Source organism: Schistocerca cancellata, chromosome 1, assembly GCF_023864275.1.
Source record: "Schistocerca cancellata isolate TAMUIC-IGC-003103 chromosome 1, iqSchCanc2.1, whole genome shotgun sequence".
Classification (NCBI taxonomy): domain Eukaryota; kingdom Metazoa; phylum Arthropoda; class Insecta; order Orthoptera; family Acrididae; genus Schistocerca; species Schistocerca cancellata.
In genome coordinates this window covers 139,653,938-139,680,244 of record NC_064626.1, presented here as the reverse complement: position 1 = coordinate 139,680,244, position 26,307 = coordinate 139,653,938, and the positions used below count along the sequence as shown (strand labels likewise).

Sequence of the window (26,307 nt, the reverse complement as noted above, 5' to 3'; positions counted from 1 at the left end):
CGTAATTAATTCTGTTTCTTGAGTCTCTGTTTTGTTGAAGTATAATAATGAGTAAAAGTAAAGTTATTAGAAATCCTCTGAAGGCTTTTAAGAAAAGGAGAAATGTTGGAAAGCCAAAGGTATTTAGAAATATGGGAATGAAAATAGGTTCTAACATGGTACGAGCGATGCTTGCTTTTGACAAGGAACGCCTTGCAGACGCCTGCAGACAGGGCTGTAAAGAGTCTAGAAATACAAGCAAGAGTAAACAGGAGGAGGAACAAGAGGAAGCTGGAGGAGGAGTTTGCAGAGGATGAAGATAATCCATCTTGTGGACCTGGAATGCACTAAAAAGTTAATCCAATCTTTGTCGCTCGATTCCCAAAACTTTTATTTTCTCATACTAATTACATATTGTCTAAGGATCTTCCAAACATATTTGTTTCAAACTTTCAGTAAATGTTCCACAGTACATTCTGCATAATTTAACACAGCCTTTTTCCAAAAAACTGTATATTTTTGAATATATAAATAAAAAATTGCAAAAAAATGTTGTGAATTTTCATTACAATTGAAATAAAATCATCTTTAATAACTGAACTAAAATTTTGTAAAATCCCTGTGTTAAGTTGTAGCCCATATTCCAATAAATAATCTGTAAAAAGTTCAACTTCCTACCTCAAATACTTTGTGAGGAAAGATGTAATTTATAAGCGTTATTTTAACATTGCAAGTATAGGGCGTTCCGGAGCCCCTTAAACCTTGCCGATTGGCCTTTAGAACTTCATGAAGTCGAGTTCAAGTGGTACACATAATCCCTGCCTACACCATTATCCTCCTCGATGTGGGTCTCTTCCACAATGTTTGGGTCCCGAAATCACGTTCCAGGTTCCCACTAGATACGAATACATCAATCATTCTCCATATTAAATAGGGACTTGTTTGTGAAAACAACATTGGCCCACTGTTCGACCGTCCAGTTGGCCTGTTGATGACTCCACGTCCCCTTCTGTGAAAACACCTCGGAGGTGCACATACAGCATGTGTCCGACAATAAAGGCCACTTTGCCGAAGTCTTCTGCACATCGCTTGCCTCGATACAAGTCTAGTGGATATAATTGCCTAGGCCAGAGTCAGTCGACATAAAAGTTTTCTGGCTATGGTTCCGCGGCATAATGTATAAAACTACTGCTGCTGGAGAACAACCAGCGTTTCGGCAAGGTTGCAGCAGCCTTCTTCTGGGTCTAATGGTGCGTTCTAGTTATGCAGTGTCCTTTATATTTTGTTGTTACTGTTCACTGCGCATGCCATTACGTCATAAAATTAAAAAAAAGGTAGTTACTACATTTGTCACTTAAGGAAGACGGAGAGGGAAATTTATTTTAATAGGTTATTGCGGTGGAGGGAGAACCAACTGCTGGACGTCGGCCGCGCGAATAGGCAAACACCTCCGTCGCGTTGGGGTGCAGCCTGTCTTCTATAGTGGTCGCAGGATCCAGGACGTGCTAGGCTCCACTAAGGACAAGATGGATGCATTACACACTGCAGGCGTTTACAAGGTGGAATGCGAATGTGGAGAGGCATACATCGGCGAGACTGGTAGGCCAATAACAACACGCATTCGGGAACACGAGCACTATATTCGTCTAGGGCAACACAATAAATCCGCAGTGACAGAACATCATCAAGACTGCGGAAAAGAATTAAAATTCTGTGAAGCCTTTGTGTCAGCCAACCAGCCGGTTATGACGAAACGCAAAATCAGAGAGGCCATCGAAATACTTAAACATCCAAACGACATGAACAGGGAGGATGGACTCAGGCTTGCCCCATCTTGGCTGCCAGCAATCAGAGCCCGACAGATCGCACTGTCAACATGAGGCACGAGCACTACCGGCGAGTAACTGCCGCCGCCGGCCGAAGTGGCCGTGCGGTTAAAGGCGCTGCAGTCTGGAACCGCGTGACCGCTACGGTCGCAGGTTCGAATCCTGCCTCGGGCATGGATGTTTGTGATGTCCTTAGGTTAGTTAGGTTTAACTAGTTCTAAGTTCTAGGGGACTAATGACCTTAGCAGTTGAGTCCCATAGTGCTCAGAGCCATTTGAACCATTTTAACTGCCGCCGCGCGGCCGACGTCCAGCAGTTGGTAAACAGCAGCCTACTTCTCATTCGACGGTGACCACCAATCATGGCACATAACACAAGAGCCAATAGACAACAGAGGTTACGTTCTCCCTCCACCGCAATAACCTATTAAAATAAAGTTCTCTCTCCTTCTTCCTTAAGTGACCAATGAAACTAACTACCTTTTTAAAATGTAATGACATGCGCAGCGAACAGTAAGAACAAAATATAAAGGACACTGCATAGCTAGAACACACCATTAGACCCAGAAGAAGACCGCTGCAACCGTGACTGAAACGTTGGTTTTTCTCTAGCAGCAGTAGTTTTATACATTATGACGCGGTACCATAGCCAGAAAGCTTCTATGTCGAAGTCCAGTGGATGCTGCGAGCTCACATGCCACTTGCCGTGCAGCACTAAGGCGGTACTGTCGTGCCCTTATAGCCAAATAACGCTCCTCGCTTTTTAATATCGCCCGTGGTCGACCCTGCGCTGGTTTTTGGAGAAATGTTTCGGTCTCTATAAACTGTCGCCACATCCGAGAAACAACAGAACGACTCACTTTAAGCCATGGGGCCAAATCAGTTTGCAGCTGTCCTGTTTCCTTTCTGTCTATGGCCTCCACTGCGGAGAGGCTGGTAGGCACCTTCTCTGTGCCATACTGCAGCGTCTACGAATGTGGGGCAACCCACTACCTCGTTTCATAGGTGTCCTGACGTCATCGTTGGCATGATTGTCCGTCGAACGGAACGCCATTTTCTGTACAGAACCCGATCGTAAGGACATCTGGTTTACTGTCTGTGTTATTATATCGTGAATTAGACACAGGACACGGAAACAGCGGCTTGTTGCTTTAATTTTGGACGCCAGTGTAGTTGTTTTCCCTGCAAAAGAGACATTGCGATGCAGGGCCCACGAAAGCGCGGTGTCCGAAGCATGTGTTACATGTGTAGTATGGCCAAACTACTTTTGGCAACGCCCCAAGCATTTACGGTGCCTTTCATGAATATTGGCGGTTTGCGATATGCAGCTGTTGTAAAACCAAAAATCGTATAAATATTTAGGGGTAATACCAAGAAGCGATATGAAACAGGAGGAAAACTTAAACTCAGTTCCGGAAAAGTGTAACATATCTATGAAGTAAAATTATAAACAGCCGACCAGTTGCAACGGATAAAGAATTCTTTACCTAGGTTTCGACAAATATAAATTTGTCTTTTTCGGAAGGTGGCCTAAGGACAATGAACATCATAGCTTACATTAGAAAAGTATGAAGCTTAAGTCAAGAATAAATTTTAACACAAATTAGAGAGCTCTTGCATTACAGAAATATGAGAACGACGACTGGTACTTACAATTTTACATTAGTAAGGACTAATGTACCATCGCCGTTTTTACAAATATCGGCATAGATCCATTTTTCAAAATGAAATACAGCCCTAGAATTAGGGTTTGTCACGTAAATATAAATTAGTACACGGATCCTGCAGAGCTCACAACCGACTGAGTGTAATCGGCGAGCGTAGTTACTCTGACACCAGGGCAGGTGGCGCTCATGGCGAGAACCATGTGCCAATTGGCGTACAAAGGCAACGTGTAAATTATCAGTATTAATAACGTCCTTAGATAAAGTAAAGAATACTGAATAAAACCAATATTACTTTTACGCAGGCTGCTCAACTCGGTAAAGATCCAGTTATCTGTAATCTTATTGTAGATGTAAAAATCGGTTTGGAATCCCTGAAATTAGAGAAAACCGAGCAAGTCAAATGTACTTACGAATGTAATAACGTAATAGAAAAAGAAATTAAACTACTTCCTAATGTCCAGTCGGACGAATATAGTATAGTAAAAAGCATTAATCGTAAACTGAGAGAACACGACGCCTTAGTCACTAAGATTGACAAAGGGAACACTGCTGTCGTGGCTTATAAAAATGAATATATAGAAAAGACTGTAAAGTTTTTTTTTGGAAAATGACATCACTGAGGTTACCGTAGATCCAACCGCGGAATTGCAAAAAGAAATCCGGTGTACTTTAGCTAGTTCTGTCAGCTTGTTCAATAACTTCCAAAAGAAAGGGCTTATAAATCTGAACCCGAAACCACCCGTGCTCAGAAGTCAGTTTAAACTGCACAAACAAAATCACCCGATTAGCCCTGTAGTGAATGGAATAGGTAGTCCACATCACACACTTGCTAGGCGCCTCCATTTTAAAATTAAAGATGGTTTCATATTTGAAAATAATTTTTCGGTTAAAAATAGCAAGGAATTAATCAACAATATTCAAACTGTAAGATGTACACCTGACACAAGACTGGTTTCTTTTGTCATCGTCAGTCTTTATACAAATGTCCCGGTCGATGAAACCATAGCCCTTGTAAAAAAGAATCTACTAAAACATAAAAAACTGAAATTCAGATTGCGGAACTGATTAGTTTGCTTAAAGTCGTTTTGAAATACAATTATTTCACGTTCAATGGGAAAATGTATGTGCAACCAGATGGTTTAGCAATGGGTAGCCCCCTCACCGGTATTTCGGCAGATGTTTTCATCAACGCACTGGAAATAACGTTCTTCAATTCAAGTTCAGAATTACGCCACAAAATCCGCTATTATGCACGTTATGTTGACTATCATTGTTTTTGACGGCACTGATCATCAGTTAAAGCTTCTTTTCAATGCTTTCAGTGGTTTAGATGAAAAGATTTCCTTTACAAAAGAACTTCAGAATGAAAAAGGTGAACTTAACTTCCTCGATTTAACAATTTCTGTACAGAATAGTTCCTTCAATTTCAATATCTTCCGTAAGGAAACGTATTCAGATAATGTCATCCCTGCTGAATCAACTCATCCAAAAGCTCATAAACTGGCGTTTTTCCATTCTGCCATTCACCGTATGGTAACCACTCCTTTATCACCTGCCGATCAACAAAAAGAATTGAATGTCATCGAAGCGATTGCGGTTAATAATGGGTAAAATCAGAATATGATTGATTACTTGCTCAATAAGAAAACTTCCCAAAACTGTTCGACTTTGAGCACTGATAGCAAAGAAGCTAAAAAATTTATTTCCATTCCTTTCTTGGGTAATATATCGTATAGGATAAAACGTCTTCTAATGAAAAAATATAACTGTAACACCTCCTTCTCTACAGATAACGGTTTAAAAAGAAATCTTGTACATTCAGTAGAGATTGCCGGCGATTGGTTTTCCAATTCAGGGGTTTACAAACTAACCTGTTATAACTGTCCTTCATATTACAGTGGTCAGACAGGCAGAGCTGTGAAAACAAGATATAAAGAACACCTATTAGGTAAAAAAGGAGCGAATATACACAGCTCTACTTTTGCTGAACACCTCTTGATAGCCGGTCATACGCCTAAACATTTAGAAGACACTGTTATCCTACACAGAGAAGTCAAAGAGCGTAGATGAGATCTGTGGGAAGAGTTACAAATTTTCAAACATCTAGAGCTCAAGGACGGTAATATACTGAACGACCAGTTGGACCTTGCTTGTAGACAATTTTTCGAAGGCTTTAAACCTGTACTGTTTATGGTATAACATTAATGCTGGTAACCTTAGTGGTCTATTTCCTCAGGAAGCTATGATGCACCTTCAATGCTTTAAGCTCACTACCCTTTATGTAATGTGGTTTTCTCACGATGTATGTTTGCCACTACATCGGCCCTTATGTGATTTTGTCTGGCTCTAAAACTTTGGTTCCCTGTGAATGTGTATTAACTGGATTGTGTACCAGTGTTCGTAATTCTGTCTTGACAAGAGCCATTATTGTCAATTTTAAAGTTCTGACATATATACCGTTTGTGGGCTTCACTAATATAGTAATGTAATTTTTATATTTTGGCTGTATATTCCAATGGTCTTAATTCTCTCGGCGTAAGTGCCACCTGCTGTTTGATGCACAACTATATTATTTGTACCAATGCTCCCATACTGTTATAACGGGAGTGCTAAACGCCTTCCTTCTTTTTTATTGTTACTTTATCTAAGGGCATTATTAATACTGATAATTTACACGTTCTAGGGTACTGATGACCTCAGATGTTAAAGTCTCATAGTGCTCAGAGCCATTTGAACCTAATTTATATTTACGTGACAAACCCTAATTCTAGGGCTATATTTCATTTTGACAAATGGATCTATGCCGATATTTGTAAAAACGGCGATGGTACATTAGTCCTTACTAATGTAAAATTGTAAGTACCAGTCGTCGTTCTCATATTTCTGTAATGCAAGAGCTCTCTAATTTGTGTTAAAATTTATTCTTGACTTAAGTTTCATACTTTTCTAATGTAAGCTATGATGTTCATTGTCCTTAGGCCACCTTCTGAAGAAGACAAATTTATATTTGTCGAAACCTAGGTAAAGAATTCTTTATCCGTTGCAACTGGTCGGCTGTTTATAATTTTATTACATGGAACCGTTGTTGTTGTGCAGCTATGTTTAAAATACTGATATCTATAAAGGAAATTGCACAACCAGTTCTACAGCACTACTCCAGAGTTTAGAGTCCTTATCAAGCACACATGACAACAAGCTTCGAACGCCCAGGGAACTTAAACTGGAATCCCTGGTAGAAAGGCGACCTTATTCTGGCGACACCCTTTTAGATTAATTTAGACAAGCTATGTTGGAAGAAGACTGTGTGACCATTGTGTTTCCACCATTGTATATCTGGTGCAGGGATTTCGAGAGGAAGATAAGGGAGAGTACGGCGCTTACAGATGCATGTAATCAACCATAATTTTCTCACTCTATACGTGTGTGGACTAGGAAAGGAAATCCATAATACTGGTGGACGCAACGTCCGGTGCACTGTGCAATGGCTTTAGAAATGTCGGTGTTTTCGTCGAGTCCATGTAGAGTGTAGTGTCGTGTTTGTGTTGTTGAGAATGAGGTGGCAAATCTTAGCGACGGAGGAGTACGGCAGGAATCCCGGTCTACGTGGCTGCTGTTGGGTGTTGCCATGCAGGACTGAACTACCATTTGAACTTCATGTTCTGACCCTGTGACCAAATGGATTTGAAATAACCTGTGGTCTAGGGTGGTCTTTGATTGGTAAGCAGAAAGTCATCGCCCTGGGTTCGAACCCAGACACTGCTTAAATTTTGGGCAAGAATCATCAGCAATGCCGCCGAAGACTTCCGACATAATAAGTCACCTTGGTTCTGCCAACGGGTATTGGGAAAAGACTTCGGATTAGTCATCCATTCGGATCTCCAGACGGGGGCCGCCAAGAGGGAGGTGACAATGAGAAAGACGCGGAATAACGAACGAAAGTATAACATTATACGAGTCGGAGCGAGGAAGGTCAGAAGTTTGACGTGATAGGAAAACTAGAAAATCTGCAAAGGTAAATGTTAAGGTTCAAGTAGATATATTGGGGATCGGTGAATCAGTGAACTAAAAAGGGAAGAAGACAAGAATTTCTGGTCTGGTGAGTATAGGGTAATACCAACAGCAGCAGAAAATGGTATAACGAGAGTACGATTCGCTATGAATAGGAAGATAGGGCAGAGAGTGAGTTACTGTGAACGGTTCAGTGATAAGGTTCTTCACGTCAGGATCGGTAGTTCAGGTATACATGCCAACGTCGCAATCCGAATATGAAGAGACAGAAAAAGTATATGAGGATAGTGAACGGGTAACTCTATGCGCAAAGGGAGATGAAAATGTGATAGTCATGGGGGACTGGAATGCAGTTGCAGGGGAGGGAGCAGAAGAAAGAGTTACGGGAGAATACGGGCTTGAGATTAGGAATGAGAGATGAGAATGAACAATTGAGTTTTCCGATAAACTGCAGCTAGTAATAGCGAATACTCTGCTCAAGAATCAGAACAGATATACCTGGGAAAAGGCCGGGAGATACGAAAGATTTCAGTTAGATTACGTCATGATCAGGCAGAGATTGCGTAATCAGATACAGGATTGTAAGACGTACACAGGAGCAGATACAGACTCAGATCACAATTTAGTAGTGATAAAGAGAAGACTGAAGTTTAGGAGAATTGTCCCGAAGAATCAGTGTGGAAGGAATGAGGAGAAACTTCTCGAAGAGCGAGGCAGATTGTGTTTCTGGGAACGCAGAGAGCAAAGTAGGCAACAGGAGCCGCGGCGCACGCTCGGGGCACGGACAGCGAACTCCCCAACAGGTGTGCGTGTCGCGTTCTGCTGTTATTACCCGCGCCACTGTCACGTAGCCTGCTGTGTTTGCATGCAGCCTCCAGGCACCGCGCAGCGGGACTTCTGCGCTTCAAGGACGACGACAGTGTTCACCACCTCCAGGGTACTAATAACGTGTATGATTTGTCTCGCTCTTAGTAATATTCATGCACGTGTACTTTTACGAGGGATGTCTTTGAAGTTGAGTGATAAAGTATGCGATAAATATGTCCATAAAGTATTTCATGAAGCTTCAGGATTGGACCTGAATAACGTCGATACCTTTCCACGATAATTCAGCCGACACCCATTCAGTAATCTTGAGGAGAGTGTTTTACACTGGAGATTGTTGGGCACCTCTCTGAGTTTGTACCGAAAATTGGGGCACAGGTGCGTGCGTATAGCTGTCAAGTTTGACCTCCGCAGAGTAAAATGACAAAATCAGCGGTCACTAGCTGTCTCATTAGGCGTTAAATGTTTTCTTTCTGAAGATATTAACGAAATCACTGGGTCCCACGGTTCATCCAGTTGAAAGCCACGATCACAATAACAAGTTCTTCGGACAAAAGTACTTCACAATTCAGTAACAACTGAACCTCAGAAGGACTTCGTCGTGACCACGATTTCCGTGGCATAATAGTCCACAGAATGTCGAGTGGAGATACGATGCTCAGCTATGGCCGACTTACTTGGCTGTGACAGGCTAATGTGACCATCATGTTACATGCACCTTTCACGTACTGTGCGTGTGGTTTGATCAATGTAGACTTTGCCACACTGGCATGGTATTTTGTAGACTCCAGCCTTCCGCAAACATAAATCATCCTTTACCGAACCGGTAAGACCACAAATGTTTGTAAGTGCTCGATAGAAAAACATAACGTTCACCTGATTTCGACGAAATTCTTTCGACATTTCGGAGGAAAAACGACCTGGACTTGAACAGCTCCTTCTCCTCTTGATCTAGTCAGTGGTCACGTTTCTCCCTCCTCAAAGCTAACCTAACGTGGAAAAATCCATTTTCTTTTTTTTGCACGCAGACCGCAGATGTTACAGATAATGGATATTCAATAATAATAAATGTTGTCCACATCAGATTACGACAGCTCTAAGCAGGGAGAAACATGATCATTTACAAGCTGAAGACAAGAAAGAGCGGTTCAAGTACAGGGCGTTTTTCGTCCCTTATGTCGCATATATTTAGTTGAAATGAGCAGGCTGGCCTGTGTGGCCGTGCGGTTCTAGGCGCTTCAGTCTGGAACTGCGTGACCGCTACGGTCGCAGTTTCGAATCCTGCCTCGGGCATGGATGTGTGTGATGTCCTTAGGTTAGTTAGGTTTAAATAGTTCTAAGTTCTAGGGGACTGATGACCTCAGTGCTCAGTGCTCAGTGCTCAGAGCCATTTTTGAAATGAGCAGAATCCTAAAGAAAAACTATGTTAAAGTAATATTCCGGCCACCTACAAATATATTACTGGCCATTAAAATTCCTACACCACGAAGATGGCATGCTACAGACGCGAAATTTAACCGACAGGAAGAAGATGCTGTGATATGCAAATGATTAGCTTTTCAGAGCATTCACACAAGGTTGGCGCCGGTGGTGACACCTACAACGTGCTGACATAAGGAAAGTTCTAACCGATTTCTCATACACAAACAGCAGTTGACCGGCGGTGCCTGGTGAAACGTTGTTGTGATGCCTCGTGTAAGGAGGAGAAATGCGTACCATCACGTTTCCGACTTTGATAAAGGTCGGATTGTAGCCCATCGGGATTGCGGTTTACCGTGTCGCGACATTGCTGCTCTCGTTGGTAGAGATCCTATGACTGTTAGCAGAGTATGGAATCCATGAGTTCAGGAGGGTAATACGGAACGCCGTGCTGGATTCCAACGGATTATTATGCCACGGAAATCTTGACCACGACGAGATCCATCTGGGATTCAATTATTAAGGAATTGTGGAAATACGTTTGTTGGAATATCTCATTAATCGTGAGAGCGCTTTATACTGCATAAGGCGTGGGATCTAGCGATTTTTTTAATACCTTCACGAAGAAAACCATTGAGTTCTGAATTTCATCTTGGTGGATCTGCAATACGACATTGGGCGATCACGTAGCGGTAAGCTATGTGCATGCAGCTCCGCGCCAATTTTTAGGTAAACTTAGCGACTTGACGAAACCACAGGAAGCACTCATTACGCTGGGAAAATTTTAAGAATCACTTTTCCGGGAAGTTTGATAAATTTCGGATTAGTGCGTCATGGTGTAACACTTTCCATTTCCCCCAGTGTATGCTGTTCTCCTATATGGGAGGGGTATTCCCTGAAAGCTTGGCCGCACCCTTCAGTTGCACTCCGTCTGTTCCTAGACAAAATTATCGCTTGCAGACAGTATAGTTCCTGTGTCGAAGCGACAGCAGTGATCACTTCAGTTTTCGGCATAAACAATAGCTTCGCTTGTCATTTAGGGATACATGACGGTGAACAACGACCTGCTAGGGAAACATGTCATTTTCGCAGAGTTTGGTGCGTGACCTCTAGCTGTCAGTGAAGTTAGACGGCTTTTCCGGTATCTGTTGACATAACATACAGGTACGTCCAGCAACAAAGCACAACTTCCTTCAGGGATTTGTGGCTGCTTGGCTGCACGTCCTAACAGCTCTCAAGGAAACGCGAGTCGCACATACCTCTAGCCAGACTCACCTAACTTCGGTCTCCGGTCATTCCCATTTCACCGTCATGTCAGCTCGCTATGTAAGCAGGTTGATTAGTAGAAGCATTGATTGTTTACACAGGACAAACGAAGTGTTCAAATGTGTGTGAAATCTTATGGGACTTAACTGCTAAGGTCATCAGTCCCTGAGCTTACACGCTACTTAACCTAAATTATCCTAAGGACAAACACACACACCATGCCCGGGGGCTGACTCGAACCTCCGCCGGGACCAGCCGCGCAGTCCATGACTGCAGCGTCTCAGACCGCTCGGCTAATCCCGCGCGGCCAAACAAAGTGAAGTTTTCATCAAGATCCAGGCACGGTGCTTAACTAGGCATCTTGCTTCTGGACTTTCTTGCCTTCCACATATCTGATAAACAACTCAAACTGGAGAAGATATGCAGCAACTTAAGGCAACTGCATCGATTCGGTGGCGCAATGCTCTTACCGCCCGAGCTACGGGGGTGTTCAAAAAGTCTCTCCGCAGTGCCGTATAGTTGTTAGCCGCGCGTGCCGTATGATTGTTAGCCTGCCTGGGTTACTTCCCTTCAAGTGGACTCTCCCAATATTCCACTGTTTCGTATATCTCTGTAGAAATGATTATTCAATAAATTAATAACTTGTATTTCACTGTGTCTCATTCCGGTATATTCACTGCGGCATATGGCACTCGCGGCCAACAATCATACGGTACTGCGAAGAGACTTTTTTGAAGACCCCGCTTGGGCACGACTAAACTCTGCTTCTTACCTAGGAGACCTGCAAGAAAGGATACTGCTGAGAAAATCCTTACGTTAGTTGCAGACGGGAAAAGTCTTTCCATAATGAATCTTTCAGTAAGAGCATTTCCCGCAAAACGCAAAGTTCCTCGTTTGAGTCCCGCCCGGTTAGGAACACGTTTTAATCTGTCACTAAATTTCAAAACAGCTAGAAAATTGCAGAAAGACATGCAGAGAATCTACGCCTGCTTCAGGGATTGGCAGATTGCCCTCGACGCACAGAAACGTTGCATATAGTGTGGTGTCACCGCCACTTGCTAGGTGGTAGCTTAAATCGGCCGCGGTCCATTAGTACATGTCGGACCCGCGTGTCGCCACTGTCAGTACTTGCAGACCTAGCGCCACCACATGGCAGGTCTAGAAAGACGGACTAGCACTCGCCCCAGTTGTACGACGACTTTGCTAGCGACTACACTGACGAAGCCTTACTCTCATTTGCCGAGAGACAGTTAGAATAGCCTTCAGCTAAGTCCATGACTACGACCTAGCAAGGCGCCATTAACCGTATCTGAAGATAGTCTAATTTGTATAGTCAAGAGCGATGTACCACAAGGATGCAATAAAGTTAAGTATCCGAGGAACTGCATATTTTTCTCTATAGCATTCACCAAGTATCCTGTTCCAGAACTCACGCCAGCCGGCGTGTGTGTACGCGTGCCTTTCGGCTACCTCCGAGTGGCGTGGCTGTCTTGCTACGCCACAACATATAGCGCATAAAAGGTCAGAAAGACTCACTGCTCTATGTTACGCAGCTGCTGAACTATCACTGGAATTAGCCACTTCCATAAACTACCTAGGAGTATGCGTACGGAACGATTTAAAATGGGACAACTGCAGAAAACTAATCGCAGGAAAGGCAGAGACCAGAGTGAGATTGATTGGAAGAAGTATAGGTAATCAACAATGGAGGGTAGCTTACAAAGCCCTCGTTCAATCAATAACTGAATGTCGCTCCTCAGCCTGGGTTGGGTTGGGTTGGGTTGTTTGGGAGAAGAGACCAAACAGCGAGGTCATCGGTCTCATCTCAAGGAAGACGGCCGTGGCCTTTCAGAGGAACCATCCCGGCATTTGCCTGGAGCAATTTAGGAAAATCACGGGAAACCTAAATCAGGATGGCCGGACGCGGGATTGAACCGTCGTCCTCAGCCTGGTGTCCGTACCAGATAGCATTTATAACGGTCGAAAGAAGAGCAGCGCATTTCGTTACAGGTTCCTTTAGCAAGCGCGAAAGCGTCACGAAGACGCTCGGCCATCTCCAGTGGTTGTCGCTGCATGGGAGGCGTTCTGCGTCACGGTATGGTCTGCCGTTAAAGTTGCGGGAGCTTATGTTCCTATGTTCCTAGAAGAGTCAACCATTATATTGTTTCCTCCGACGTATATCTCGAAAAAAGATCACGAAGGAAAAATTAGAGACATTCGATCTGACGTCACGCTTACCAATAGTAGCTCTTACCATGAAATATTCGCGATTGCAACAGGAAAAAGGGAAGTGACGCTGTTACAGAAAGATCCATCTGTCACACACCTTTAGGTGGCTGTCGGAGCATAGATGTAGATGTAGACGCACTCCGCTGCAAAGTGAAAGATTCTTTCTGGAACCCGAGAAGATTTCATCAGTCGGATTCTTGATGTGAGTAGCTTCTGTACGAGATACATAGGAGAAGTCGCGAAAATATGAAGGAAACTCGGGGACAGGGGCAAATTCACGTCCCCTACTCGAGTTTCTAATCTATTACATTGCCCGAAGAGCAGAGAATGTGTTTCTGTAACAGCAACTTACGGAGTCTCCTGATTCCTCATTTTGTTAGTATCTCCCAGCGAGATCAGAACTTACGTAAAGGTCAATGCAATTTTGTCGTATGATGACATGGTTGGAGACCGTGGCTGTTATTTGAAGACAAATGTTGATGCTGTTGGGACAGCAACCAGCCACAAATTTACTTTCAGTTCCTTTATTCAAAGGGTACCGTTACCGGTTTCGAATCGTTATGATTCATCTTCAGACGGTTTACATGCTTTCCTTACAACACATGGTGCCTTTTTTTACAGAACAATTGTCCGGAAATATAAATAATACACTCCTGGAAAGTGAAATAAGAACACCGTGAATTCATTGTCCCAGGAAGGGGAAACTTTATTGACACATTCCTGGGGTCAGATACATCACATGATCACACTGACAGAACCACAGGCACATAGACACAGGCAACAGAGCATGCACAATGTCGGCACTAGTACAGTGTATATCCACCTTTCGCAGCAATGCAGGCTGCTATTCTCCCATGGAGACGATCGTAGAGATACTGGATGTAGTCCTGTGGAACGGCTTGCCATGCCATTTCCACCTGGCGCCTCAGTTGGACCAGCGTTCGTGCTGGACGTGCAGTCCCAAACATGCTCAATGGGGGACAGATCCGGAGATCTTGCTGGCCAGGGTAGTTGACTTACACCTTCTAGAGCACGTTGGGTGGCACGGGATACATGCGGACGTGCATTGTCCTGTTGGAACAGCAAGTTCCCTTGCCGGTCTAGGAATGGTAGAACGATGGGTTCGATGACGGTTTGGATGTACCGTGCACTATTCAGTGTCCCCTCGACGATCACCAGTGGTGTACGGCCAGTGTAGGAGATCGCTCCCCACACCATGATGCCGGGTGTTGGCCCTGTGTGCCTCGGTCGTATGCAGTCCTGATTGTGGCGCTCACCTGCACGGCGCCAAACACGCATACGACCATCATTGGCACCAAGGCAGAAGCGACTCTCATCGCTGAAGACGACACGTCTCCATTCGTCCCTCCATTCACGCCTGTCGCGACACCACTGGAGGCGGGCTGCACGATGTTGGGGCGTGAGCGGAAGACGGCCTAACGGTGTGCGGGACCGTAGCCCAGCTTCATGGAGACGGTTGCGAATGGTCCTCGCCGATACCCCAGGAGCAACAGTGTCCCTAATTTGCTGGGAAGTGGCGGTGCGGTCCCCTACGGCACTGCGTAGGATCCTACGGTCTCGGCGTGCATCCGTGCGTCGCTGCGGTCCGGTCCCAGGTCGACGGGCACGTGCACCTTCCGCCGACCACTGGCGACAACATCGATGTACTGTGGAGACCTCACGCCCCACGTGTTGAGCAATTCGGCGGTACGTCCACCCGGCCTCCCGCATGCCCACTATACGCCCTCGCTCAAACTCCGTCAACTGCACATACGGTTCACGTCCACGCTGTCGCAGTGTTAAAGACTGCGATGGAGCTCCGTATGCCACGGCAAACTGGCTGACACTGACGGCGGCGGTGCACAAATGCTGCGCAGCTAGCGCCATTCGACGGCCAACACCGCGGTTCCTGGTGTGTCCGCTGTGCCGTGCGTGTGATCATTGCTTGTACAGCCCTCTCGCAGTGTCCGGAGCAAGTATGGTGGGTCTGACACACCGGTGTCAATGTGTTCTTTTTTCCATTTCCAGGAGTGTACATAAGTATAAGCACGCCACACAGATGGTTGCGTTACATCCTGCTAGGCCAGGATCGCGCCACACATCGCCACAACTGCAGAGTAGGCTGGTGAAGAAATGGACGCTGGATAACGCTGTGGCGAGAAGAGTAGGCACAGGTCCTTCCAAAAGCACTACACGACGAGAAGATCGAAGGACTGTCCGTCTGACTGTGAGGGACAGAAGAACGACAACCGCTGAAATCGGGGCAGAGGCTGCAGGCTGAGCGTCACCACGTACAGATAAATGGAAGCTGTGATGAGAACCCGTTACCTTGCGTAGTTGACCGCTGACACTGTACCACAGAGAACGAAGAGTCGCGAGACCCTACACTGTAGTTCCGTCCACAAGAACATTGAGGAAAGTATGGATCATTGACTGACTTGCCCATTTGCCTGTTCTATCACAAAAAGAGCGTGTCTGTAATGCGAGGGGATGAAGTATAAGTATCGGACCAGTATCCAGAAAGAAATCTTCATGAACTGACGCAACATTTGTGTTAGGTGTGACAAGAAGTTTCTCAAGATGACTTTCGCATATTCTTTGCTCCCATATCACAACGAACACATGTTCGATTCCATTGCAATGATTGAGACCCAGGACCGTGATGTAATCCAGGACGGAAAGAAGGTCAGCATCCATTATAATGGTTCAAATGGTTCAAATGGCTCTGAGCACTATGGGACTTAACATCTATGGTCATCAGTCCCCTAGAACTTAGAACTACTTAAACCTAACTAACCTAAAGACATCACACAACACCCAGCCATCACGAGGCAGAGAAAATCCCTGACCCCGCCGGAAATCGAACCCGGGAACCCGGGCGCGGGAAGCGAGAACGCTACCGCACGACCACGAGCTGCGGGCTCCATTATAATGTCATCTGTCTGTTTTATTGCATTGCAAATCAGATTTCAACTTAAAGTGCATCATAAGTAGTCCTGTAGACCGACAGCAATTATAACGAGACACATTCCAGTCTGACTCAGCCATGTACAAGCTTTAGTCCACCTAAAACTGATTTGCAGAATATTGGTGTATATATACAGGCTACATAAGAAAGGTTAGGGCGCATTACCATCACAGAGGCATTTCTGACGCTGCGCTTGATAAGTCAAGCAAGAATTAAGGAGAAAAATCATTGGGTCTTTAGACCTAGAAAAAAGTTGGGCAATGTAAAATGGTGCAATATGTTCGAAATTACGATAAAAATAGGAGTAAGCCATAGGGAAAGACGGGTAATATGCGATATCTACAAGAACCAAGAGGGAAACCAAAAACCAAACACGAAGTGCTGGATTAAAACGGGTGAAAGTCAGGGATACAGTCTTTCGCCACTACTGTTCAGTATATACATGAAGAAGCAACGGGGCAACAAAAGAGAGGTTCAGGAGTGGGATCAAAATTCACTGTGAAGGAAAATCAGCGATGAGAATGCTATGCTCAGTGTGTGCGAGGAAAAATTACATGACGTGCTGGACGAAATGAAGGGGCTACTCGGCACAGAATGTGGATTGAGAGTAAACCGTAGAAAGAGGGAAGTAATGAGGAGTACCACAAATGAGATTAGCAGTAAACTTAACATCAATATTGATGACCACGAAGCAGACAAAATTAATTAATTCTGTCACCTTGGAAGTAAAATAGCACACCAGGGACGAACCAATGACGACATAAAAAACACCCTACCACAGGCAAAGAGGACTTTCCTGGCCAAAAGAATTCTTAATATTGTTCTCAATAATAATCGGATACTGGAAAGTGCACGAAGAGTACTTGCCGAGATTCTTTTTAACAAATCACAGTGGAAAAAGTAACGGTCTTAGAGATACTCCCTGGCATTCATGTCAAGTTGTGAACAAATAGTGCGCTAAAAGCTGTAGTCCAAAGTTAAAATGAAGGCGACAGCAGAAGCTATACAAATAAAACCTGGATAAAAACCAAATAGGCCAAACAAAGCTGTAGAGTAATAACGTACCTAGACAATTTCAGGTTTCATTTCTATAGATTCTGCTATCCCCTTCATTTTAAGCACGGACTGCAGGTTCTGACGCCCTATTTATTTATAGATTGTGAATTATGTGGACCAGGTTTAAGGCAGTTACCTTTCCGCTATGACTTGTTAAAAAGAGTCTCTGTGAGTGCCCTTCAAGGATTGCCATACAATACTACTTTTCAGTATCTCTTTGTTCTTCAGACCATTGTTAAGAATTCTTTGTAATATTTTTTCATTGTTAATTTTGTACACATCGCCTGAGAATGCATGTTTAATTTATGCGAAACCGATCGTCACTCTAAATAAGAAGTATTTTACAGGCAGTGTGGATCATTTCATTCAAAATGTGGTCACTTGGCTGCGACTGCACACAATTTAAAATAAAATGCGACAGAAGTCTTCTGGTATCGAACATAGATCTTAGTTCGAGGGACATATTTCTGAGAATCCATGTTTGGCGTGAATCGTGCACTGTGTGAACACCGGAAAAGAAGAGACTCGAAGCGTTTGATATGTTGTGCTGTATGAGATTGCTGGAAATTAGAATGACTGATAAGATAACGAAAGAGTATGTTCTACACAGAATCGGTGAAGGAAGGAACATACGGCAAAGACAAGAAGAATATTGATTGGTTGATTAAACATCGAGTTCATCGGTCCTATCGGATTGGGGAAGGATGGGACAGGAAGCCGGCCGTGCCCTTTCGAAGAAACCATACCGGCATCTGCCCGAAGCGATTTAGGGAAATCACGGAAAACCTAGCTCAGGATGACCGGACGCGGGTTTGAACCGTCACCGTCCCGAAAGCGAGTCCAGTGTGCTAACTACTGCGCCGCCTCGCTCAGTCAAGAAGAGGGGGCGAGATGACATCAGGGAACAGCTTCCATGGTCCTAGAGGGAGCTGCAGAAGGTAAAAACTGTAGGGAAAGACACAGATTTCAATATGTCCAACAAATTACCGAGAATGTAATGTGGAAGTGGTACTCTGAGATGAAGATTGACCCGTGCTCTCTCCCAACTATGCGTTTTCGTGAACTTCGCTCTCTTATCTGTGTTTGGTTTCCCGCCCTCGTCGCGGTTACTTCATGATTCTTCTTCCTTCTACGTGTGGCAGCAGTGATCTGTATCGATACTTGTACTGTGTACCATCTTTGGTTTGGTGCATATTGTGGTGTCACCGCCAGACACCACACTTGCTAGGTGGTAGCCTTTAAATCGGCCGCGGTCCGCTAGTATACGACGGACCCGCGTGTCGCCACTGTCAGTGATTGCAGACCGAGCGCCGCCACACGGCAGGTCTAGAGACACTTCCTAGCACTCGCCCCAGTTGTACAGCCGACTTTGCTAGAGATAGTTCACTGACAAATTACGCTCTCATTTGCCGAGACGATAGTTAGCATAGCCTTCAGCTACGTCACTTGCTACGACCTAGCAAGGCGCCTTTATCAATTGCTATTTATCTTGTGATGCATGTACCGTCAGACCGATGTTCACCAATTATGAATTAAAGTTAAGTATTCCAGCAGCAACGTACCTTATTGGCTATATTAATTACATTGTCCTGTTCCAGACCTCACGCCAGCCTGCGTGAGCTTAACGCGTGCTTTTCGGCTACCAATCATAGTGGCTTGACTGTCTTGCCAAGTCACAACACATATACACTCCTGGAAATTGAAATAAGAACACCGTGAATTCATTGTCCCAGGAAGGGGAAACTTTATTGACACATTCCTGGGGTCAGATACATCACATGATCACACTGACAGAACCACAGGCACATAGACACAGGCAACAGAGCATGCACAATGTCGGCACTAGTACAGTGTATATCCACCTTTCGCAGCAATGCAGGCTGCTATTCTCCCATGGAGATGATCGTAGAGATGCTGGATGTAGTCCTGTGGAACGGCCTGCCATGCCATTTCCACCTGGCGCCTCAGTTGGACCAGCGTTCGTGCTGGACGTGCAGACCGCGTGAGACGACGCTTCATCCAGTCCCAAACATGCTCAATGGGGGACAGATCCGGAGATCTTGCTGGCCAGGGTAGTTGACTTACACCTTCTAGAGCACGTTGGGTGGCACGGGATACATGCGGACGTGCATTGTCCTGTTGGAACAGCAAGTTCCCTTGCCGGTCTAGGAATGGTAGAACGATGGGTTCGATGACGGTTTGGATGTACCGTGCACTATTCAGTGTCCCCTCGACGATCACCAGTGGTGTACGGCCAGTGTAGGAGATCGCTCCCCACACCATGATGCCGGGTGTTGGCCCTGTGTGCCTCGGTCGTATGCAGTCCTGATTGTGGCGCTCACCTGCACGGCGCCAAACACGCATACGACCATCATTGGCACCAAGGCAGAAGCGACTCTCATCGCTGAAGACGACACGTCTCCATTCGTCCCTCCATTCACGCCTGTCGCGACACCACTGGAGGCGGGCTGCACGATGTTGGGGCGTGAGCGGAAGACGGCCTAACGGTGTGCGGGACCGTAGCCCAGCTTCATGGAGACGGTTGCGAATGGTCCTCGCCGATACCCCAGGAGCAACAGTGTCCCTAATTTGCTGGGAAGTGGCGGTGCGGTCCCCTACGGCACTGCGTAGGATCCTACGGTCTTGGCGTGCATCCGTGCGTCGCTGCGGTCCGGTCCCAGGTCGACGGGCACGTGCACCTTCCGCCGACCACTGGCGACAACATCGATGTACTGTGGAGACCTCACGCCCCACGTGTTGAGCAATTCGGCGGTACGTCCACCCGGCCTCCCGCATGCCCACTATACGCCCTCGCTCAAACTCCGTCAACTGCACATACGGTTCACGTCCACGCTGTCGCAGTGTTAAAGACTGCGATGGAGCTCCGTATGCCACGGCAAACTGGCTGACACTGACGGCGGCGGTGCACAAATGCTGCGCAGCTAGCGCCATTCGACGGCCAACACCGCGGTTCCTGGTGTGTCCGCTGTGCCGTGCTTGTGATCATTGCTTGTACAGCCCTCTCGTAGTGTCCGGAGCAAGTATGGTGGGTCTGACACACCGGTGTCAATGTGTTCTTTTTTCCAATTCCAGGAGTGTAGTTTCCGGCAAGGGGGTCTGGAGTCAGTCGGTCGGTTGTTGCGGACGAGGGAAGTTATCTCCGCGCGGTGCAGTCGGCTGGGGTCGGTGGCAGTCCCTGGTCAGTGTCGGAGCGTGTGTGGAGCTGTCCGATCACTACGAGCTTCGCGGTTCGCCGACCCAGGACATCAAAGTTGGGTAGTGGTTTCAACTACCCAAGCCATGCCCATTCATGTTGTGGTGGTTCGTTTCGGTGGTTCGCTGTTGGGGAGGTTTTTCCGTGGGCAACACGGAGTGTTTCTATTGCTGGGATTTAGCCGCCATGCGGTGTAATTAATCATTTTGGTCGACTACGATTTGAGTGCACCTGTGGAATTTTCTGTCTTGTGGCCGTTAGTGTTCTGGTTACCTGCCCTGAGCACTGACGTAAATTCAGGCAGTGTTCTTTTGAGTGAAGATAATACCTTGTTTCACATTCAAGTGTACCAGCGGGGTTTTCTGCCTAGTGGCCGTTAGTGTTCCGGTTACCTGCCCGGGCCGCTAACGTAATTTCAGGCAGCGTCCTTTCTTCACCTGTTGTCGCTGTCCAACATGGTGTGTAATTTTGACAGCTAATACATACTCCATTGTGGATTATCACGTTTGTAACATTGCCGGTTTGAGTTCTCATGTACTGATTGACGGGAAGCAAGTCGATGTGTCGGTCGGTGGCTGTCCCCTGGTTGGGTTCCGACGGATTAAGTATAGTTGGGCTCCCCACCTGTCTCACCTAAGTGAACGAGGGCAGACCGACCTCCCTGGAGGCCTTCTGAGTGCCACCGGTGTTTAATTATCTGATGACAGCAATTTTAAATTTTAGGCTTATGGTTATTTGTTTTGTTTTGTTTCAAAATTTTGCAAAATTAATTTTTAGATTTATCTTTCAAGCTTAAACACTGCGGCCTTCTGCCTTTAAAGATTATGGTAATATATTTTAAAATTTTTGAAGTTTAATTGTGGCCCTCAGCCACCTTGCATATGTTGATTCTTTAAATTATTTTATTGGTATCTTAACTGAATTTTGATCTTTTTAAGATTTCTTGTTGGCCTTCTGTCTTTAAAGGTCTATGGTAATATATTCTAAAATTTTGGAATTTAATTGGGCCCTCAACCATTTGTGTTGCACTTGGCGTATGTTGTTTTTTTGAATTATTTTATCGCTATCTTAATTGGATTTTTATCTTGTTAAGATTTCTTGTTGGAGGCCTTCAGCCGTGAAAGAGTTGCATTCGGTAAAGATTCGGCCATGTGCTGCTTTGCTTGTAAAGATTATTAAATTATAATAAATGACAATTAGAAGCAGAAACTGACCTCAACCCTTGGCCCTTTCCACAATCCTGTTACCTGTTCTGCCCAGTGGGTTTAGCGGGCAAATCAAAGATATTGGCATAATACAGCAATTCGTGGCGGGTTGCGTCAAATAAGTCAGAAGACTGTTTGTCCATGAAATTCTTCCGTCTTCTGCCTCAGATACAATAAGCCTGCCGACTTTTCGGCTACTACTGCAGGCAGCCTTCAGCAGGGTGTCTCCTTGAGCACTAGCTGTAACACCGGCAGTTTTATCATTCCACGCGCCAAAGCCACATTCATGTCGACATACAGGCAGTCATTTGCCCTCGTCCTTATTTGCGGAATGGAATGGAAAATAGAGAGACAAACAATGACACGAAGATTATCCGTCACGCTCTGTACTACTGCATGTGGAGCAGAGATGTAGCAATGGACATCCACTGTGAATTTCATGGTGCTAACTGGCCGTCATTATGCCATAACATCACTCATGTATGGCCGCTGTCACCGGAGGCAGGATCGCACCGAAGAGCAATTGTATCGCGTTGCATCACGCTGTGACCCAGACAAGATCTCACTGGGCTTACTCTAGCGACAAGGTGGGACGTCATTTCAAAAGATCGCCCTGCATGACCTTCCTGTTCTCAGATTGCCTCCAGAGGAAGGCGATTTCAATTGTCTCAAGAGCGGCAGGTCGTGGTTCCCACTATTTGCTGACATTGTTGAACTCGTGTGCGTGTGCCCTTGACAGAACCGCCAAACCGACGGCCCACAGAGAACACGGCCGGATGCCATTGTTATTTGACGGATTGCGTTATTACACCGAGCCGGTGCATGCCCCTGTGTGTTAGTGCGAGCGAATGGCTGCTGCCCGTTTCCTGTCGTTTCGAAATTAGCGAGCACGCATAGCCAACTGACACAGTCTTAGTAGTCTGTATGATCACGCCAGACACACACAGAAGAGGTGAATCTACCTGTCATGTCTAAGGTGAAGCGTCTTTTCGCGAGATATATGTCGGACGAGGTCATGTTGAAACGTCCCCTTTGGAAAATTATAAATGACTGTGCTGGTCAACTTCTACGTTATTTGTTTTTCAAACAGCTGAGCAAAACTGAACGTACTCACACATTTCTCTCTTTACTTATTCTGATCATCATTAAACTGACACACAATAGTTTTAGCGCAACGCAATCTGACTTTCAATAATCCCTACAAAAGAATGGCCCTGACTAACAATAACCTGTACCTTTCATGAATCACTTACCTCACAAAAATCTTCGTTACTCGAACTACATCCAGTCTTACAAATTTCCTTTTTCTGACGGACACACGTCCAGATCGTCCTCGCTCAAAACTCTGCCATCTCTCTCCCCACATCCGCCACTGATGGCGGCTCACCTCCAACTGCACAACGCTACGCGCTGTTCACATCCAACTGCCCAACACTACAATAGCGAATATTACAACAATGCCAACTAGCCACAGATTGCACACAGCACAGTCAGTGATTTTCATACAGAGCGCTACGTGGTGTTACCAACATAAAAACCTAAACAGCCTACTTACAATGTGTTGGTTTACTCTTCCAGGAACGTACAGTCTTGGTATTTCTCTTGCAAACTTCTCCGAGATGCACAACGCTTCTCCTGTAGCGTCTGACACTGGGGTAGGATCTGTATTTTTGCGATGCTCTCTCGAGCACTAAAACGACCCATTGTGGAAGACGCTGGTCATACCTGGATCTTTTCTGTTTCATTCTTACCGCAGCGCGTGGTGGTTTCGGAAAGTACAGGGTTATTCGTAAGTACCTCTAGTGGTTCAAAAGACAACTGTAAGGTAACTAGAAGACGTGAAGAAAGGTAACGCATATTATTGGATAGAGCGTCTCTCCAGGTTTGGATTCGTAATATGTGCCATAGCGTGGTTGTAAAGTGCACCGCTAGGAGTAGGCGTGCCAGAACAGGGCCGCACAGTGTATGTACGTGCGAGGAAGCAATGTGTTACGTCATTCTCTTTGGAACGTACGCTCTCTGAATTTCAGCACTGAACCTCACTGTTATGCAAACGCCTCTCTTGTAGCGTCTGCCATTCGAGGTTTTTTGAGCACCGCTCGCGCATCTTAAACGGAACCGTGTGGAAATACGCCTCTGCTCATCGGTTCTCCTCCATTTATTTCACACGGTATCACCTTATTACGGAGAATAAAAACTATTTTTTACTCTTTTATTATTTTTAACACCTTATTGTTGGAGAGAAAAAACTATTTATTTTCTTCTATTATTTCATATCGTCAACCAGCATTATTTATTATTTTTCATCTTCAGGAACGTAGTGTGGTAATCTGGGTATCTCATCGTAAGGCACCTGCGCAGTAATCAAATACTAACTCAGAACACTGAATAGGATATCAGATGAAGTCAATAGTAAGCCTTCACTTAAAACTTCCGGGCTGATAGGCCGTGGTCGAAGTATGAAACACTCTCCTGACGTTTCGTCTCCGACTGCGGGAGACATCCTCGGAGGTAAAGCGGCTTTACCTCCGAGGATGTCTCCCGCAGTCGGAGACGAAACGTCAGGAGAGTGTTTTATACTTCGACGACGGCCTATCAGCCCGGAAGTTTTAAGTGAAGACAATACCGGCCGTGAAAGCTTACATTGTATGATCAATAGTAAGCATTAAATCACAATGCTTTGTTAGTTATGACTTAAAGCTTACTATGGTGGTTCCTTACGGTGACCAGACACATTTACGCATGTATAGTACATCGATTAGTATGCTATGCGCCTAAAGATGAAACCATTTGTACTTTGAAGGCGCTCGAAAATAGTCAGAAATAATAAATACATATGATTGGGGTTGAAAATAAAAATAAGAGAGGATATATATATATATATTATTTTCTGTAGTAAGATACTTATACCACTTTTAGCACTGTTATGTATAGGCGAAGAGAACGAGATGAGTTTCAAAAAGATCCCTGTTTGTGCGATCCGTGTTGATGTCTATTAAGGTGACCTTTGTTCTCCTAATAGGTCACAAAACGTAACATAAAACGAATCCACACAATTCTACAGCAGACTGACGTAGCGATGTACGTCTGTAATTAGACGTATCTGAACGACTATTGCTCTTGGAAAAATGAACGGGTTGGGTTGGGTTCTTTGGGGAAGGAGACCAGACATCGAGGTCATCGGTCTCATCGGATTAGGGGAGGAAGGGGAAGGAATTCGGTCGTGCCCTTTGAAAGGAACCATCCCGGCATTTGCCTGGAGCGATTTAGGGAAATCACGGGAAACCTAAATCAGGATGGCCGGACGCGGGATTGAACCGTCGTCCTCCCGAATGCGAGTCCAGTGAAAATGAACGACCAGCGCCTTTTTCCTATTGCATGAAATGGTCCGCTGTTGCAGCGACCCAAGACAATCTGCTGACAAAAGGATAGCATGCTATCTCACATCGAAAGAACGATCGTAAGGCACTGATCGCCGGGAGTCCCCAGCCGGGAAAGTTCGGGTGCAGAGATGCAAGTATTTTCTGTTGACGCACATTGGGCGACTTGCTTGTCGATGATTATGAGAACAACACAACACCCAGTTCTCGACGGAGAAAATCTCTGACCCGGCCAGGAGCCAAACCCGGGCGCCCTGCGTGGCACCCAGACGTGCTGAACTTTCAGCTTTTTTTTATCGTTATTCTTCTCGGCATTTGGTGTGGGCGGGCGTCACATGACAGCCGTGGAAGTTGATCTTTGAATATTTGACTCAGTTTTTTATTACAGAGGGCAGCTAGCCCTCTGACCGAACACGCTGAGCTACCGTGCCGGCAAGCTAAGGAGGCTGACTATTTCAAATACTATTTTTGGGATGGAATATATATCTCATCAAATCCAGATAGGTTTCTCCTGTTATAGGATGGTCGTTGATTTTCTATTCTGCTATCGTTTACCTACAGAATACTCTCATTTTAAGTTAGATCAGGTTTTCGTTCATTTGTATAAAAGATTCACGTGTCAGACAAAACAAAATACAGTATTGTAAGTAAGGAAGCGTAGGTAGCTTACATATGTCCATCAGGTTCTTCATGATGATGTTGGTAACGTTCTTCGATCGCACAGCACCGGCTTCCAAACAGGCGAAGCCACATTGCATCACTGCAAAAGAAAATGCCATGTTGACAAACTGAAATGTCACACTGTCAAGCCGCAGCGACGTCATGCATGCACTTAAATTGTCCATATAAAGAAGTAGAGCTAATCAAAGCTAAAAGTTATTATACAGGGTGTTTCAAAAATGACCGGTATATTTGAAACGGCAATAAAAACTAAACGAGCAGCGATAGAAATACACCGTTTGTTGCAATATGCTAGGGACAACAGTACATTTTCAGGCGGACAAACTTTCGAAATTACAGTAGTTACAATTTTCAACAACAGATGGCGCTGCAAGTGATGTGAAAGATATAGAAGACAACGCAGTCTGTGGGTGCGCCATTCTGTACGTCGTCTTTCTGCTGTAAGCGTGTGCTGTTCACAACGCGCAAGTGTGCTGTAGACAACATGGTTTATTCCTTAGAACAGAGGATTTTTCTGGTGTTGGAATTCCACCGCCTAGAACACAGTGTTGTTGCAACAAGACGAAGTTTTAAACGGAGGTTTAA

General features: G+C 45.2%; 1 protein-coding gene across 1 annotated transcript in view; it reads right to left on the bottom strand.

Annotated features, from left to right (window-relative positions):
• Positions 1 to 26,307, bottom strand: part of LOC126166925 (putative ammonium transporter 1) — a 334,629-nt gene that overhangs the window by 174,677 nt on the left and 133,645 nt on the right. Inside the window, exon 3 of the mRNA XM_049920442.1 lies at positions 25,712 to 25,801. Coding sequence (XP_049776399.1) covers positions 25,712 to 25,801 — 90 coding nt within the window. The remainder of the gene's footprint in view (positions 1 to 25,711; positions 25,802 to 26,307) is intronic.